The sequence below is a fragment of the Chiloscyllium punctatum genome, chromosome 40, assembly GCF_047496795.1.
Source record: "Chiloscyllium punctatum isolate Juve2018m chromosome 40, sChiPun1.3, whole genome shotgun sequence".
Taxonomy (NCBI): Eukaryota; Metazoa; Chordata; class Chondrichthyes; order Orectolobiformes; family Hemiscylliidae; genus Chiloscyllium; species Chiloscyllium punctatum.
This window is the reverse complement of record NC_092778.1, coordinates 46,702,112-46,721,875: the sequence shown is the minus strand read 5'-3', so window position 1 is coordinate 46,721,875 and position 19,764 is coordinate 46,702,112. Positions and strand designations below refer to the sequence as shown.

General features: G+C 40.5%; 1 protein-coding gene across 1 annotated transcript in view; it reads right to left on the bottom strand.

Annotated features, from left to right (window-relative positions):
* The window catches only part of lmtk2 (lemur tyrosine kinase 2), a 157,552-nt gene that overhangs the window by 36,027 nt on the left and 101,761 nt on the right, over positions 1 to 19,764 (bottom strand). Inside the window, exons 7-8 of the mRNA XM_072559819.1 lie at positions 7,797 to 7,927; positions 726 to 810 (exon numbers count right to left, since the gene is read on the bottom strand). Of these exons, the coding sequence (XP_072415920.1) occupies positions 726 to 810; positions 7,797 to 7,927 (216 nt within the window). The remainder of the gene's footprint in view (positions 1 to 725; positions 811 to 7,796; positions 7,928 to 19,764) is intronic.

Sequence of the window (19,764 nt, the reverse complement as noted above, 5' to 3'; positions counted from 1 at the left end):
TTGGTGGACAATTTTGGATAGGTTATGTAAAACATGCTATAGTACCTTTTGCTCTTAATAAAATCTCTCATGATGTAAAGAATAAATGCATTTTTTGTCTCTTCTTCAGGTTTTTAATACCATTGGGCTTGTTAACATTGCAAGAACTCCATCTGCACAATACACAATTTGCTCATGATAGGAGACCTTTTAATCAAATGATACATTACTTTTACATAGTCTTGGCTGGCTATTAAACTCTAGCTTGCTAGAGGCATCTTCAACCACACCATTATTCTGACACCGTAACACCACACCATTATTCTAACACCGTAACAATACTGCAGCGAGAAATTCAATACCAGTGATAATTTTGGGAACTTAACCACTATTTTACACTCAATTAAAATACCTAAGTCAGAAATGCAGAGCAAAAGAGGTGCAGCATTTGATATTACTGTGCTCTCAAGTGTATTTTTCAGTGATTATAATTAAATACATGTTTAATAAATCATAGCATTGTATTTAAATATTTTGTAGTATAAAATAACACCATTTGCTGATAATTTTCACACATTTGTCCACACTCAATTTGATTCACTTCATCAGCTCTACATAAATAAAAGATATACAGGCTTTAGTCTGAAATCGCAGCAAACTTAATTACTAGCAAGTGATACATGCAGAGGAGCACCGAAATAACTGCCTTACAAGATTGAAAAACTCTTAAAGAACAAACTGCTTACCCTGTACCGGCTGAATCCTATCCCATAGTCGCCGATTTTTACTGTTAAGTCTGTTGTGAGAAAACAATTCCGCAGTGCTAGGTCACTGATAAGGTGGAGACAATGTCAAGGCAGCAGCAAAGCACCATTCGGAAAAGGAAGGAGGCAAAAGAGAAATAAATGTCAGAAAGAACTTCTGAACGTATTCAATCAATAACTTCTCATAACAGAATGGACACAGCTTAGCTGAAGTACTCTAAAATTAGCTTTGCTCATCACTAATCAGGTTTCATCAGAAGTACAAAACATAGATACTTCTCCCAAGTATATTGATAAATGGGAAATGTTATTGTTGCACAGTATACAATATAAAATTGAGTTCCATTTCACCATTAGTTTTGTTGCTTTTCTACATCCCAACAGATCACATCTCTTCTCAAGGATTTACAAACAGCTTGCAGAAAAATAAACCACTATATCCCAAAGGATTGTGACTTCAATAAACAGGATCTAGAGTAGTCAACATCAGTTTTTATACTTTAAATATTAATATAATAATCTGGCTGAGCTGTTCAAGAATTAGCGAACATTTTAAAATAGCAATTATGCAGGACAAATCTATAAGTCAGTTAGCAACACTCAGGCGAAGAACAACAATGTATAAAAATAATTCATTTGCATGAACATCACTAAATTAATGATGGCAGTGAACATTTTCAGAAAAATGATTTGAAACATTGGCATCTCTCCAAAGTATTGCACATACAACACAATTACTGCAGTGGGGTGAACGTATTGCATGCTAGCATTCAATTATCAGCACAGGGCTACCAGCAACTAGAAACTGAATTGGACAATGTTGTGGCTAAGAAAAGAATGTAGGAACAGCAGTAGGTCATTCAGCTTCTCATGCCTATTCCACCATTAATGAGACCCGGGTCTGATTTATGGCCTAACTCCATAAACCTGCCTATGGCCCATATCCCTTCACACTTTGCTTAACAAAAAATCTGATATTTAAAATTAGCAACTAATCTAGCATCAAGTGCTGTTTGTGGAAAGAGCATTCCAAAAGTATACCACCCTTTGTGTATAGAAGTGTTTCCTAACATGTATTCTGAACATTTTGACCCTAACTATGAGATTACGCCCCTGGTTCCAGAATCTCCAGCCGTTGAAAATAGGATAAAGATAAAATGTCTTTTCCTGTTAATATCTTAAAAGATTTTGAACAAGTCACCTCTTCGACTTCTAAAATCTAGAGAAAACCGGTCCAATTTGTATAATCTCACATCATAGCTTAACCCCTTAAAGTCCAAGCATTATTCTTGTAAACCTGCATTGTACTTCCACCAAGGCTAAAACATCCTGCCTAAGATATGGTCTCAGTACTCCAAGTGGGGTCTAACCAAGGATTTGTATAGCAGCAGTATAACTTCTGCATCCTTACATTCCTGACTTCTAGATATAAAGGTTAGTTTTCTTAACTATTTTCTGCCTCTGAACATGGCATTTTAAAGATCTATGCATCTGAAATCCCAATCTCTTTGGGGAAACAGCTTTGTAATTTTACCTATAAAATCACAAAGGAATTTTAGTGACCAGCTGCACTTTGTCATGACTCAGTACAGTATTCATGAATGAGAACTGTGTGCAATTCAATATGCTCGTGTGGAACTGCCCATTTGTTTTTATCCCTCCTGTCATGGCATTATAGGCATCACTGGACAGATCTGAATTTATTGCCCATTTCTAAAATAGTAGCGAGCTGATTTCTAGAACCGCTGCAGTCATTGAAGAGAACTTATTTCTCTCAGTATTGGATGGAATTTAATATTGATAAATGAGAGGTGTTGTATTGTGGGAAAGCAAATCTTAGTAGGACTAATACACTTAATGGGAAGGGTCCTAGGGTGTCTTGCTGAACAAAGAGACCTTGGAATGCAGGTTCATAGCTCCTTGAAAGTGGAGTCGCAGGTCAATAGTATAATGAAGGTGGCGTTTGGTACACTTTCCTTTATTGAGTATAGGAGTTGCGAGGTCATGTTGCGGCTATACAGGATGTCGGTTGGGCCACTTTGGAATATTGCGTGCAATTCTGGTCTCCTTCCTATTGGAAAGATGTTGTGAAACTTGAAAGGGTTCAGAAAAGATTTACAAGGATGTTGCCCGGGTTGGAGGATTTGAGCTACAAGGAAAGCTTGAAAAGGCTGGGGCTGTTTCCCTGGAGCATCAGAGGCTGAGGGGTGACCTTATAGATGTTTATAAAATCATGAAGGGCATGGATAGGGTAAATAAAGTCTTTTCCCTTTGGTGGGGGAGTCCAGAGCTAGTTGGCATAGGCTTACAGTGAGAGGGGAAAGATATAAAAGAGATCTAAGGGGCAACATTTTCACGCAGAGGATGGTGTGTGTATGGAATGAACTGCCAGAGGAAGTGGTGGAGGCTGGTACAATTGCAACATTTAAAAGGCATCTGGATAGGTATAGGAGTAGGAAGGCTTTGGAAGGATATGGGCCAGGTGCTGGCAAGTGGGACTAGGTTAGGTTAGGATATGTGGCTGGCATGGATGCATTGGACCGAAGGGTCTGTTCCTGTGCTAAACATCTCTATGTAATGGAGCTGCTGTATTTGAACATGGACTGCTTCAGTATCTGAGGTATTACAAATGGTCTTGAACATTGTGCAATCATTTGAAAATATCCCTGCTTCTGATCTCACGATAAAGAGAATTTTTTTGATGCAGCTGAAGATGGTTAGGCCTAGGACACTGAGGAACTCGTGCAGTGATGGAGCTGAGACAATGGACTCCCAATAACCACAACCATTCTTCCTTTGTGCGAGGTATGACCCCAACCAGCAGAGAGTATTCCCCCTCCTTATTTGCCATTGACTCCAGTTCTGCTATGGCTTCTTAGAGATATATTTGCTCAAATGTGGCCTTGATGTCAAGGAAATCACTGTCACCTCACCTCTGGAACCCAGCTCTTTTTGTTCATGTTAACACTTAGACTCTAATGAGCTCAGGAGTTGTACGACCCTAGCAGAACCCAAACTAGGCAACACTGAGCAAGTTATTGCTAAACAAGTACTGCTTGTTGATGATACCTTTCATCATTTTACTGATGATTGACAGGAGCCTGATGGGCCAAGTTGGACTTGCCCTACCTTTTGTGTACAAGACATATCTTGCCAATTTTCCACATTGTTGGATAGATACCAGTGTTATAGCTGGTGGTTCAGTGGTTAGCACCATTGTCCCACAGTACCAGGGTCTGTGTCTGCATGGGTTTCCTCCCACAGTCCAAAGATGTGCAGGGTTAGGAAAGGAAACCAGATACTTGCTTGAGATGGGGAATATTGCAATGTTATGGAGAAAAAGCAGGGAAATGGGATTATTGAATTTTCTCTTTCAGAGTTAGCAGAGGTACAATGAGCCAAATGGCCCTCTACTCTGTTTTACAATTCTCCTAAAGGCTGCTTAACATTCCTCCTTCAACCAAAACAAAACAAAGAAGTGTGGATGCTGGAGATTTGAAACAAAAACAGCTGCAAGAAGAAAGCAGAATTAACACCGAGTCTGGTGACTCCCCAACTTTGGCTTCAGCATAAATATCACTTTTTCCGAGCCACTGACGGTTCTAATGAAGAATCAGAACATTAACTCTGCTTTCTTCCTATAGATGCTGCCAGACCTACTGAGTTTCTCCAGCAATTTCAGGTTTTTGATGCATCCTTTAACTGCTAACATCAAAAAACCAGATTAACTGGTCACACTTCCCATTATCGATTGTACGTAAATTAGTTGTCATGTTTGCCAACACAGCAATCGATGCCTGTAAAGGTGAGTCATGTGAAGTACCTTGGGAATTTGAGAAATGGGATGAAGTGCTTTATAAATTCCAAATTCTTCCTTCTATCTATCATTTTTCTGATGCAAGATGACCAAACAAACTTCAAAATCATGAATAGTCTAGATAACAGAAAAAGTGTTCCCACTGCCAGTAAGGTCAAGGTCCATAGGTTACAGATTCAAAGTGATTGCCAAACAAATCAAAGGGCACATGGGAAAAATCTCTTCAGTAGTAAGTGGTTAAGATCTTGAATGTACTACCCAAGGGTGAATCTGCTTCCATCGCAATCATAACTTTCAAAAGGGAAGTACCCATAGGGGGAAAAAAATTGTACAATTACAAGAATAGTACAAGGAAGGGGACTAACTAAACTACTGCTGTTGAGAGCCTGCACAGGTGCAACAGACTAAATGGCCTCATCCTTGGTCATATTTAAGAGTTTTACGGTACAGAAAGAGGCCCTTCGACCCTCATGTTCTCACCAGTCATTAAACATATAGCTCCCAGTTTCCAGCACTTGACTCATAAAAGGGAATAGAGGGTCTTTGGGTGGTAACAAACAAGAAAGAGGGTGTTCATGTTCTGAAATTAGTAAACCCAATGTTCAGTCCTGACAGCTAGAAGATACCTAGGTGGAACATGTGTTGTTTCTCCACCTTGCATTGAGCCTTGTTGGAACACTACAGTAGGCCTCTTTTACTCATTGTTCATTAGCTTCTCCCAAACCCTTAAGACTTATTGTATATGGGATACTCCCAGTACAGCCAACCCATTTTCTATAATTTATGCTTCTTGTTAGCATCCTCCTAACGATTATCTCTCTCAATTTATTATAAACAATTCCTTTGTTTCCTATTCCTTTTCTCTCTCTCTAGGTACTGCTTTCATGTACTCGATTCCCCTATCTCCCAAACTCATCCCCTTCATCAATTTCAATACCACCCTTCCCCACCTATTTTCAGTACTGATAAAAGGTCACTGGACTCGAAACTTTAATTCTGCATCTCTCATGCTGAATTGCCCGTAGTGTTAAGTAAGGGGTAAATGTAGGGGTATGGGTGGGTTGCGCTTCGGCGGGTCAGTGTGAACTTGTTGGGCCGAAGGGCCTGTTTCCACACTAAGTAATCTAATCTAATCTAAATAACTTATGCATGAATATTAGAAATAACACAAGCTACTTAACTGTCTGTACCATGAGACTGAAAAATTGGTATCATTTTAGTCAAAGTAAACAACTGTTTTCTCCAACATCACTATGTGAGGTTGTTCTGATATAACGTGACCCTCAGCAACCTTGCTCTAAAGAAAATCATGTTATGGAAAACTGCTAATAGAAAATTGGACTGTAGAAGATCGCGAACAAAAAAAAAGGCGCTATAGCTGTTCAGCACAAAGTTCCCATTGTCCAAACAATGTCCACAATTCACCAATCGCATTATAGCAATTCGTGCTAACAAAATGCTCTTTATAGCAAAGACCTGTATTATTTAGAAATCCATGTAATCTCCAAGCAGTAACAGGGTGGGATGAAATAGTTCAGCTGCTTGAAATCACCACCAGCAACAAAATCACTGATGCTGGAGCTTTTCCACATACTCAGACAGCAGCAGGATATTGTTGCCAGAAATGAACACTTGTTATGGTAAACCAGAAGATCCAACATTCAGGAGTACAAGTTACTTTTCACTGTACGTTTCAGGAACAGAAGGCAAAGTATGTGACAAGTGGATGGACAAAGGGGCAGGCGTTGACTATGCATCTGGGGGGAGGGTTGTAAAGTTACAGATTGTTACATTAAAATCTGGCAGACACTTTTCATCTGTGCAGTTTAGTTAAAAAAATTGTTAGACTGAGTAAATCTTAGTTGGAAAATATCTGAACACATTTTTCACCAATATCTCATTCACACAAAATTGACACTCCAATGGAAGTGAGTTATCAAAGTGGTTTTTAAAAAATGCAAAAATAATCTTGGGGTGAAAAAGAGAATTCACCACTTTATCCAGTCTGCTCAATAGTCATCATTGACTGTCCAAATAATTAAGATTAAATCTACCAATTGTTTAGCTTTGGAGAGATCATCATATTTTGCTTTAGCGTCTCTTAATAAATCACGTGTAAACTGATCTGTCACATCAAACTATCATATTTGACAGTAGTGACAAGACAGTCACAGCATTTATGAGAGTTGTGTAATTTAATCAGCTGTGTCTTATTCCAATTAAGGTGAACACACAATGTTAGCCGAAGAGCAAATACTTTGACAAATATTACAGCCTGGACCTAAAGTAAGTTTCAGTACACAAGGATTTACTAGTTACTTTTTAAAAACTGTGATTCACAGCGATTTTTCACACCTTTGGTCCCTGTTTAGTATCCAATGAAATGAATCAACTGTAAGGTTGACAATCTAAGTACCCATGGAAAGTACATTATTAAATATATATCCTCTTTTAATGCACTGTTTAAGTGGCTAGTTATCTGTTGGAAAAACAGACTCTCAAAATCAGGTAATATCTTTCTGTATACAGTTCTCTTTGCTTAAAATATTCAGTCTAAACTAAAGAACAGTGCAACCATTTGTTTAAGTACATGTACATCTGTGTATTTTCAAGCAATATTTCGATAAAATAAAACCACCTCAATTTTTCCTTTGCTTTTGCATATTTTCCCCTCCCACCCCCTTGCAAAATCAGTCAGTTCCTGAGCAGCTAATGCCTTGGCCTGTCAAGTCACCCAAGAGATATTCAAGAGCCTTGGAATGCCTTACTGATTTGTCAAACTAACAATTCCTAAATTTAGATCCTTTTAAGAGCATTATCAATGCACCCAACTTGATATATATTAACAGCCTTAAATTAATTAAGTTTAACTTTTACTTAAAAACAAACAAAAAAGGCTTTGGTGCCAAGGGAAGAGGAATATTCTAGTCAACAAAATGGCTACATAGACTTGAAGATGAACCTAGAAAGTACAATATCTTGGGTCGAGTGGCATGTTGCCTCTCCTGTCACACGTTCAGATAAATTTCAAGCACAATCAGTGGCTGCATATATTTTGTTTGATAATCCTTAAAATGTCTGCAACCCAATTGTCATATGCGGTCTTTGTCAGCAAAAGGGAAACAAAGATGATTTAATCATTTTAAGGAATCTATTCAAAAGAATACAGTAACTTGGATCATCATCATAATTAATAATAATAATAATAATAATAATAATAATAATAATAAAAACACCTGTGTACAAAACCATGCTTGTGCAGATGAGCAAGTCCAGCAGCAATCTCACAGGCCATTCTCTGTAGCAGCTCCAAACCATGGGGGCTCTGTTCATGCTGTTGACCACGTAGATACCCTTTTATGTCACCCTGTGAATACAAAGAACAAAGTAGCATTAATTGTTCATATTATTTGAGCTATTTGCTGCCAATAGCATCTGCAAGCCCCTCGTCTCCTGTCCAATTTGCAAGCTAATGGCTCTCTCGATGGTGGGTACGAGGGATGTGCATCTCTTCTACTGCTGTGAATTGAAAGCAGTTGCTTATAAAGAAATTACTAAGCTTTATGATTGCATTCAAAATAGCTGTATTATATGCCAGACAAAATGACAGGTTAAACATTGCACCAGGGTATAAGATGACAATGAAAAAAAAATGCAATCGAGGAATAGAGTGAAATGTTCAAGATATTTATGCTCCTCCAATTTTGGTCTCTTGTACATCCACAATTTTCATCATCCTACCACTGGCAGCCGTGCCTCCAAGTCTTATTCAAGTTCTTTGTGGATGAGGTAATTCATAGACACTGCCATCTTTTGGTCGCAGGTGGTTCTGTTAAACTGTTTATTTGCTAGATAGTTTTCTTCTTTCATGGGATATGAGCATCATTAATAAGGCCAGCATTTGTCATCTGTCCCTTATTGCCCCTGAGATGGTGATGATGAGGCACGCTCTTGGCACATTATAGTCCATCTAGTGTATAAAAGGTAACGTTGCCATTGACAAAAAGTTATTACTGGAGAAATTCTGTAGGTCTGGCAGCATCTGGGGAGAGAAAGCAGAGTTCGAGAAAGACAAGCGCAGCAAGTACATAAGAACACCACCTCCTGCAAATTTCCCTCCAGATCACATATATACATATTTTGCCATCCTTCAGTGCCTCTGGGTCAAGTGTGAATATAGCTACATCAAGTGGACTGCAGCAATTCAAGGGGGCAGCTCATTATCCACTGGCTCAATAGCATCTGGAGAGGACAATAAATGCTGGTCTAGCTATTGACATCCACATCCTAAAAGTAAACTAAAATAAAGCTAGCAATGCAAAGGCTGGCTACCTATATGGCCCACCCATGTGTCCCTGACTTAAGATAAAAAAACTCAGGCTGGGATGGTTTATGTATTTATTCATTCATTTGTTGGATGTGGGCGTCGCTGGATGGCTCGCATTTATTGCCTGTCCCTAGTTGCCCTTGAGAAAGTGGTGGTGAGCTGCCATCGTGAACCTGCTGTAGTACACCTGCTGTGGATTGACTCACAATGCCATTAGGGAAGGAATGCCAGGAATTTGACTCAGCAATAATGAAGGAACTGCAATATATTTCCAAGTCCGGATGGAGAGTGGCTTGGAGGAGAACTTGAAGGTGGTGGTATTCCCACATCTGCTGCCCTTGTCCTTCAAGATAGAAGTAGTCATGGGTTTGGAAGGTGCTGTCTGAGGATCTATGGTGAACTTCTGCAGTGTATCTTGTAGATAGCACACACTGTTGCTACTGAGTGCCAGTGGTGAAGGGAGCAGATGCTTGTGGATATACTGCCAATCAAGCAGGCTGCTTTGTCCTGGATAATGTCAAGCTTCTTGAGTGTTGTTGGAGCTGCACTCATCCAGGCAAGTGGGGAATATTCCATCATAGTCCTGACTTGTGCTTTGTAAATGGTGGACAAGCTTTGGGGAGTCAGGTGGTGTGTTACTCACTGCAGTACTCCTAGTCTCCGACCATCTTGTGTAGCCACCACATTTATGTGGGGAGTCCAGTTGAATTTCTGGTCAATGATAATCCCCAGGATTTGATAGGGACAGTGACACCACTGAATGTCAAGAGGCTGTGGTTAAATTGTCTCTTATTAGTGATGATCATTGTCCAGTATTTGTGTGGCACGAATGTTACTTGCTGCTTGTCAGCTCAAGCCTAGATATTGCCCAAACCTTGTCGCATTTGGACATGGACTACTTCAGTATCTGAATCGTCAGAAATGGTGCTGAATATTGTGTAATCATCAGTGAACATCTCCACTCTGACCTAATGATAGAAGGAAGATCATTGATGTTGCAGCTGAAGGTGGTTCGGCCTAGGACACTGCCCTGAAACTCCTGGAGAGATGTCCAGGAGCCAAGATGACCAACCTCCAACAACCACAGCCATCTTCTTAAGTGTCAGGTAAGACTCTAATCACCAGAGTTTGCCCCCAGATTCTCACTGTTTCCAGTTTTGCCACAGCTCCTTGATGCCATACTTGATCAAATGTAGCCTTGATGTTAATGGCTGTCACTCTTACCTCACCACTGGAATTAAACTCATTTATTCATGTTTGACCCAAGGCTATAATGAAGTCGGGTCCAGGTTCACCCAAACTGGGTAGCGTCATTGAGCAAGTTATTGCTGAGCAAGTATTGCTTGATAGCACTGCTGATGACACTTCCATCACTTTACTGATGATCAAGAGCAGAATGATGAGGCAGTAATTGGCTGGGTTGCATTTGTCCTGCTTTTAATGTACAGAACATACTTGGACAATTTTCCATAAGTATGCTCATGATTCAATATTGTTGTTCTGCAATTGAATACCATCCAAGACAAACAACCCACTAAAACTTCCACGTTTTGAAACTAATGTTATATATTGTAAATCATTGTTACTAAAACCTTTTCTATATTCAGTCTTTAACACAGCCTGCATTGACATTAACCCTTTCACTAAAAATAGCTTGAAACATTTTGTGCCACATATTTCATGCAAAATTAGTGAATTAGAAAAATAAAAATATCGTTATGAAATTGAGAAAATTTTGAATAATAGTTGGGTGAAGGAAGAAAGAAAGAAAAAACAGACATAAAATGGGCTGTCTACCAAGTTGCTTCGTTTGCATAACCAAGGAAACAAATTCCAAAGCCAAAGTGACACAACAGCAGTATGTTGAACTCCTGGTAATGATTAGTTTCAGTAAACAACTTCAAATGATCTGGAGCTAGGAAGGCTGACAAAAGCCCCCAGTTTGTCAGTTGGCTCTCTGGAAAGTGGGCAGGAAATTATAAATTCACCATTATTACAAGATGGGCTACCAATAGCTGCACTGATTTCAGAATAACCATACTGGATGAGGAGGAGATTTAGTCTAAAGAGGAAACAGAGGAGACATAGCAGTAGAATTCTGAAGGAGCGGAATAGCGAAAGTAATTTTAAAAAGATTGTAGCATTCCCCAAAGTATTGCTAACATACAATGTTATTAAGCTCACCAGCATTCAAACTAAATGGTAGAACCTAGTGGATGCTCTGCCAAAAAGCACAGGAAAAGTCAATCACAGGGAAACCAACTGGAGAAAAAGTTGACTGCAGGCATGGAATGATCAGAATATCTGAGGTGCTCCTCCATCCCAGGCTGTTTCTCTCAGTTTCTTTCCTGTGCTAATGATAAGCTGACCAGCAGATGTGGATAAAAGTTAGCCCATTGTTGGGGCAAAAAGGGGAGTATGGCAGTGAGAGAAACTGCCATGCCAGAATCTCAGAAGTGAGACTGCTGGCCTCAAGGAGGGGAGATGGGTTGCAACACTGAGGTGCAACATTAATCCTTTCTACAATGGAACTCTCAGCTGAGAGCCAGGAAAACTAATGCAATGAATACCTGCAACTAAAAGTGGAGTCTCTAGCTTAAGATTGCAGATGCTCAAGTGGAATACGATAATGAGATTGTGTTGTAATGAACACCTGTCAATCTAATCAGTTACTACTCAACTGTTTGATTTCATAAAAATGTGCATTTATACAATGTCATAACTCAAAGCTTCTATGACTAAATTACTTGAGGTGCAGCGACTGTTAGAAATACATATTCAACTAATTTAGATGTGATCTCAACTAGCCTGTGCAAGGTCTGTTTATGGTAATGGTTTGTTTAAAGAAATATGTCAATTATTTTTTAAAAACTTCTTTTGTTATCAGATACTTATTCTTTTGTGTCAGTTTTAATACTGTGGTATTTAGGAAATTAACACTTTCCTCGTGTTTTGTTACTAAGTTTAATAATGATGATTGTTGAGGATATTGTGAATTATTTCAAATGTGCATCAGTGCAAGTTTAAATGCTATACTCCCCAACACAACTGCAGAATGCAACGTTACTACAAAATTGCATCGTCTAATAGAATGTTAATGGAAATGAAAAAGTAGCTTTTGAAAATAAAAATAGACCTCAAGAGAAGCCCTGGGAAAATAAAATAAAAGAAACACACAACACGATTATTCTTCATAACTTCTGAGCATTGAAGACCAATTTTATTACTCAATATTTTCAAAATTATTACAACTTAATCTCACCAAATGAGCAAACATTAAAAAGAAACTCTTATCACTACATAAAATGACTAAATATGAAGTGGAAATCAGGTAATGTATCTAATGAAAAGCTAAAATTAAAAATGTAGAACTGACACTGCAATACATATGTACAAAATATACTTTAAAAATGTATATTTAATATGTTTCTACTGCAAATTCAGTGAATTTTTAACATGTGTCATACAAAATTGACAAAAAAAGTCCAAGTGTCTATTAAATAGATGGTACAACTTTCCAAATGAAAATTAGCAGATATTTAATACATGCACTAAGTTTCATAAAATTGCTTGCTACTATAGGTTAGCTTCAATTAAAGTTTACCAGGCATAATTGGACTCTCACAGCAATTTTCACAGTATGTCGATACGGTGTATAAACATGCATAGGAAGATGGCTGTGATGGTACTCAGTTCGGATCTATAATGAAACCTCCACTGCAGGCCTATGATTTTGTAATACAGAACCAAGTAAGGGATTCAGCGTAGCTTATCAGACTAACAGGCTAGTTACCTGGCTTGTATCATCAGTTGTGTCATGTGAATTTTAGGGCGGCACGGTGGCTCAGTGGTTAGCACTGCTGCCTCACAGTGCCAGCGACCTCAGCCGACTGCCTGTGTGGAGTTTGCACATTCTCTGTCTGCGCGGGTATCCTCCGGGTGCTCCGGTTTCCTCCCACAATCCAAAGATGTGCAAGCCAACTGAATTGGCAATGCTAAATTGCCATAATGTTAGGTGCATTAGTCAGGGGTAAATATAAGGTAGGGGAATGGGTCTGGGTAGGTTGCTTTTTGGAGGGTCGGTGTGGACATGTTGGGCCGAAGGGCCTGTTTCCATAATGCTGGTATCTAATCTAATCTAATCTAATCTTGAACAACCTCAATTCTCTGAGCGAGACAGGCAGGGAGTATTTTGTTCAGATAACTGATTGTTTGGAAACGGATTGTGCTGCAAAGTTAGGGATAGAGGACAGAGCAAGGTAGAGAAGGGAGAAGTCACGTTGCACACAGATCTAGGTAATTAATGTTGGGAAACAAAACAAAAAGCATGCAGCAGGCAGGATTCATACACAAGGCCTACTTGAATCATGCGAGAATCAAAAGGTGATGGATACAGAACTGGCTCAAAAGGTAGAAGACAGAGGGTGGTGATGGAGGGTTGTTTTTCAGAATGGAGGGCCTGTGACCAGTGGAGTGCCACAAGGATCGGTGTTGGGTCCACTACTTTTTGTCATTTACATAAATGATTTGGATGCGAGCATAAGAGGTACAGTCAGTAAGTTTGCAGAAAACACCAAAATTGGAGGTGTAGTGGACAGAGAAGAAGATTACATCAGATTACAACAAGATCTTGAGCAAATGGGCTGAGAAGTGGCAGATGGAGTTTAATTCAGATAAACGAGGTGCTGCATTTTGGGAAAGCAAATCTTAGCAGGACTTATACACTTAATGGTAAGGTCCTAGGGAATGTTGCTGAACAAAGAGACCTTGGAGTGCAGGTTCATAGATTAGATCAGATTACATTAGTGTGGAAACAGGCCCTTCGGCCCAACAAGTCCACACCGACCTGCCAAAGCGCAACCCACCCATACCCCTGCATTTACCCCTTACCTAACACTATGGGCAATTTAGCATGGCCAACTCACCTGACCTGCACATCTTTGGACTGTGGGAGGAAACCGGAGCACCCGGAGGAAACCCACGCAGACACAGGGAGAACGTGCAAACTCCACACAGTCAGTCGCCTGAGGCGGGAATTGAACCCGGGTCTCTGGCGCTGTGAGGCAGCAAAGCTAACCACTGTGCCACCGTGCCGCCCACTAGCTCCTTGAAAGTGGAGTCGCAGATAAGTAGGATAGTGAAGGCAACGTTTGGTATGCTTTCTTGTATTGGTCAGAGTATGAGTACGAGTACAGGAGTTGAGAGGTCATGTTGCAGCTGTACAGGACATTGGTTAGGCCACTGTTGGAATATTGCATGCAATTCTGGTCTCCTTCCTATCTGAAAGATATTGTGAAACTTGAAAGGGTTCAGAAAGAATTTACAAGATGTTGGAGGGTTGGAGGATTTGAGCTATAGGGAGGGGCTGAACAGGCTGGGGCTGTTTTCCCTGGAATGTCAGAGGCTAAGGGGGGGGACCTTATAGAGGTTTACAAAATTACAAGGGGCATGGATCAGGTAAATAGGCAAAGTCTTTTCCCTAGGGTCGGGGAGTCCAGAACTAGAGGGCATAGGTTTAGAGTGAGAGGGGAAAGATATATATAAAAAAAAAAGACCTAAGGGGCAATGTTTTCACACAGAGGGTGGTACATGTATGGAATGAGCTGCTAGAGGAAGTGGTGGAGGTTGGTACAATTGCGACATTTAAAAGGCATTTGGATGGATATATAAATAGGAAGGGTTTGGAGGGATATGGCCAAGGTGCTGGCAGGTGGGACTAAATTGGGTTGGGATATCTAGTCGGCATGGACGGGTTGGACCGAAGGGTCTGTTTCCATGCTGTACTTCTCTATGAGTCTATTAGAGTGCCACAGTGCCGTGTGTGATGCTGCTAACGGCCCACTTCCTGCCATCAGACAGTTAGAGGGCTTGCGGAAGGAGTGTGGGATGGATGGTGTGCGTGCGTGAGCGAGCAGGTGGCAGCACTTGTTCCATATCTCTCCAAATACTTCTTATTGATGTATTTCTCTAAATGCCCTCTAAACGTTGTAACTGTACTCACATCCGTCATTTCCTCTGGAAGTTCATTCTACACGTGAACCACTCCCTGCGTAAAAAGAGTGCCCTTCATGTTTTTTTTCTAAAAAAGTCTTTCTCCTCTCATCTCAAAAATATGTGCCCTAGTCTTGAAATCACTAGTCTTTGAAAGAATAAATTTTGAAAAATTCATTTACAATTACTCGAATTGACACAGATTCATATGCAGGGAACAACTCTCTGCAAATAGAAGTAATATGGATGATTTTTAAAAAATCATCCAGGAGCTTGGTGCGCTGTTTTTAAAACAATTGTTCATGGTATGCAAGAGTCACAGGTTAGACATTTAACACTCATCCTTATTGTCCTTCAGAAAGTTGTGGTGCTTTCTTGATGTGCTGCAGTTCATGGGGATACAACAACAATGCTGTTAGGAAAGGTGTTTTGGACTTTTGACCCAGCAAAAATGAAGAAACAGTGATGCAGATCCAAGTCAGTGTCATAATCCAAGTGACTATGTGGCATGAAGAGGAATTTTGCCGGTGATGTTCTCCTGCATTTACTACCTTTTTCCTTAAAGATGGTGGATGTTAGAGGTAAGGAAGACTCTGACAAGATGGTAAACTCTGCTGCTACTATGCATCAGTTTTGGAGGGAGATAGTGGTGATGATGGTGGATAGAGTACCAATCTTGGGTGAAGTCATTCATCACAGAATTCCAAGCATCTAACCAGTTCCCAGAATCATAGCATTTATAACGCTGATCTAATGTAGTTTCTAATCAAGCTGTGATAGTGGTGAACTCAGCAATAGCAATGATATTGGAATGCGAAGTGGAGATGGTTACATTCGGGGACCTAGTTCTATTAATGATAGATTATTCATCGAGATACCCAAGTAATATCGACTTGAGAAGACTTGTAGCTCAGGTTGAGATTCTGGATGTAGATTTGCTCGCTGAGCTGGTAGGTTCATTTTCTGATGTTTTGTCACCATACACTAGGTAACATCTTCAGTGAGCCGTTAGACAAAGCATTGCTGATTAGATTAGATTACTTACAGTGTGGAAACAGCCCCTTTGGCCCAACAAGTCCACACCGACCTGCCGAAGCGCAACCCGCCCAAACCCATTCCCCTACATTTATCCCTTACCAAACACTACAGGCTATTTAGCATGGCCAATTCACCTACCCTGCATATTTTTAGACTGTGGGAGGAAACCGGAGCACCCAGAGGAAACCCATGCAGACACGGGGAGAATTTGCAAACTCCACACAGTCAGTCGCCCGAGGAGGGAATTGAACCCAGGTCTCTAGTGCTGTGAGGCAGCAGTGCTAACCACTGTGCCACTGAAAAGCATTGTGGGGAATGTGGGCATGTTTTCTGCTTCCCATTTATATGTTTGGGTTTCTTTGGGTTGGTGATGCCATTTCCTTTTCTTTTTCTCAGGTGGTGGTAAATTGGGTCCACGTTAATGCGTTTGTTGATAGAGTTCCGGTTGGTATGCCATGCTTCTAGGAATTCTCGTGCATGTCTCTTTTTGGCCTGTCCTAGGATGGATGTGTTGTCCCAGTCAAAGTGATGTCCTTCCTCATCAGCCTGGAAGGATATTAGTGAGAGGGGGTCATGTCGTTTTGTGGCTAGTTGATGTTCATGTGTCCTGATGGCTAGTTTTCTGCCTGTTTGTCCAATGTAGCGTTTGTTACAGTCCTCGCATAGTATTTTGTAAATGACATTACTTTTGCTTGATGTCTGTATAGGGTCTTTCAAGTTCATTAGCTGTTTTAGTGTGTTGGTGGGTTTGTGGGCTACCATGATGCCAAGGGGTCGGAGTAGTCTGGCAGTCATTTCAGAGATGTCTTTGATGTAGGGGGAGAGTAGCTAGGGTTTCTGGACATGTTTTGTCTGCTTGTTTGGGTTTGTTGCTGAGAATTCTGCAGACGGTGTTCATTGGGTACCCGTTCTTTTTGAATACACTGTATGGGTGATTTTCATCTGGTCTGCATAGTTCCTCTGTGCTACAGTGTGTGGTGGCTCGTTGGAATAATGTTCTGATGCAGCTTCATTTGTGGATGTTGAGGTGATTGCTTCTATAGTTCAATATTTGGTCCATATGCGTTGTTTTCCTGTAGACACTGGTTTGAAGTTTCCCATTGGCTGTTCGCTCAACTGTGACAGCTGGGAATGGCAGTTTGCTGTTGTTTTCCTCCTCTTTAGTGAATTTTATGCCAGTAAGGGTATTATTGATGACCTTGAAGGTTTCCTCTAATTTGTTTTGTTTAGTGATGACAAAGGTGTCATCCACTTAGCAGACCCAAAGTTTAGATTGGATGGTTGGCAGAGCTATTTGTTAGAGTTTCTGCATTAATGTCTCTGCTAAGAATTCTGACATTGGAGATCCCATGGGTGTCCCATTGGTTTGTCTGTAGGTTTTGGTAATGAAGGTGGAGTGAGTGGTAAGGTATGGGTCCACTAGCTTCACGATACTGTCCTTGCTGATGAAGTTGGTGGTGTTTGGTGTATGTGTCTTTGGTTCTTCTAATAATGTAGTCAGTGTTTCCTTGGCCAGGTTGATATTGATGGATGTGAACAGGACTGTTACATCAAAGATGATCATTATTTCATCCTCTTCTATCTTTGTGTTTGATGGTCTTCAGGAATTCTTGGATGGAGTGGATGGAGTGCTATGAGTCTTCTACTCAGTGTTTTCGTCTTTGATGTAGCTCCTTGGCCAATCTGCAAGTTGGTGTTCCAGGTAGCGAGACTATGGGTCTGAGGGAGGGGCTCCTGGTTTGTGAATTTTGGGTAATCCAAAGAAGCATGGTGTGTTGGATTTTATTTATTTCTCCAGATTTCTGAAGTTTTTTGAGTGAGGCTGTGATTCGGTTCTCTAGTTGTGAGTTCGGGTCTATCGCCACTGGTTGCTAAGTGTTGGCATCTGCAAGTAGTGCATTCACTTTTTCAATGTAGTCTCTTTAGTTTAAAATGATTGCCAAGCGTACTTTGTCTGCAGGTAGGATAATAACGTGTTTTTTTTAAAAGTCTTTCTATACTTTCCTTTCTTGTGTGTCGCCTTCCTTTTTTTTCTGCTTAATGTTAGTGTGACTCCTTGTCTGATATCCTTACATACAGATGAGAAAGGACACTACTTCAACTGGGACAACACATCCATCCTCAGACAAGGCAGACAGAGACACGCACGAGAATTCCTAGAAGCATGGCATTCCAACTGGAACTCTATCAACAAACACATTGACTTGGACCCGATTTACCACCCCCGAGAAAAAGAACACGAAATGTCATCACCACAGGAAATGACACCACCAACCCAAAGAAACCCAAACATATAAATAGAAAGCAGGAATCATTAGCAATGCTTTGTGTGGAGGCTCACTGAAGATGTTACCAGTGTATGGTGACAAAACGTCTGAAAATGAACCTTCCAGCTCAGCGAGCAAACCTACACCCAGAACCCAGGTAATATTCTGGGGACCTGGGTTCAAATCACACTGTGGCGGATGGTGAAATTTGAACTCAATATTAAAAAAAAGACTGGAATCAAGAGTCAAATGAAACTGTTACCCATCGTTGATAGTCAGAAAAACCCTTCTGATTTAATGATTACCTTAGGGAAGGTAACTGCTGTTCTTATCTGATCTGACGAATTAGAGGTTGGCATTAAATATTGGTTTAGCCAGATTCCGGATGAAGGGCTTTTGCCCGAAACATTGATTTTCCTGCTCCTCGGATGCTGCCCTTTTCCAGCACCACTCTAATCTCGACTCTGATCTCCAGCATCTGCGGTCTCACTTTTGCCTTAACCAGGGACACTCCATCCATGAACGAATAAAACAAAAATTCTCTCTTGAAGATAATTATTGCCTAACATTTGTGTGGATTGATTTGCCAATTAACAGTCCAAGCTTGGAGATTATCCAGGGCTTGTAGACAGATGGTTTCAATGTCTAAGGAACCATGAATGGTGCTGAGTGTTATGCAAGTGAACATTTCCATTTCTGACCTTATGTGGTGGTTGGTGGGAAGGGGAAGTGGCGGGGGGGGGTGGAAATCACTGATGCAAAAGTTGAAGACGATTGAGCCAAGGAATTCCTGCAGTGATATCCTGAAACTGAAGTAAGTCATCTTCAATAACCATAAACATGTTCTTTTGTGCTCGATTTGGCTCCAACCTGTGGAGGGTCTGACCTTGGTGTCCGATTGAATCCAATTTCTGAGGGCTACTTAATGCTATACCCAGTCAAATGTTGTCTTGGTATCGCCCTCCTCTTCTCTGTGGAGCTCAGCACTTTTGTTCATGTTTGGACAAAGGCTGTAATGAGATCAGGAGCTGGATAGCTCTGGCAGAACTCAAACGGAGGGTTAGTCAGCAGGTTCTTGCTAAGCAAGTTCCACTTTAAAGTATAGTAATGATCCCTTCCAAAACTTTGCTGATAATTAAGAACAGACTGAAGGGACAGTACTTTGGTATTTGTAGACATATCTTAAGTATTGTAGTGGTATAGCTAATTCTGGAGCATCATTCTTCAGTACTATGGTTTATGGTTCTCCATTGCTTTCTCATGGCACCCATTTGGTCATACTCAATTTACCAGCCTATCTGCACATGACTGTCTTGTAGCATAAATTGTAGTAGCTTGAAAGTTGAAGTTTGTCCTAATAAGTTCAAAATGAAAAACTTTGGAAATGTGTCACTTTTCTGCAACTTGAGTTCTGTAGTATCAACCGTGTCTCTAACTCCAGTACACACAATAACCATGACAGAACTTCATACCCAAAGATGACTTTTCATACAACACAATGATTGTGACTTCCATGATCATTTCTAAATAGTACCAAAGAGTTTAGATGTGCATGGGGGGCTGACAAATGGGACTTCAACA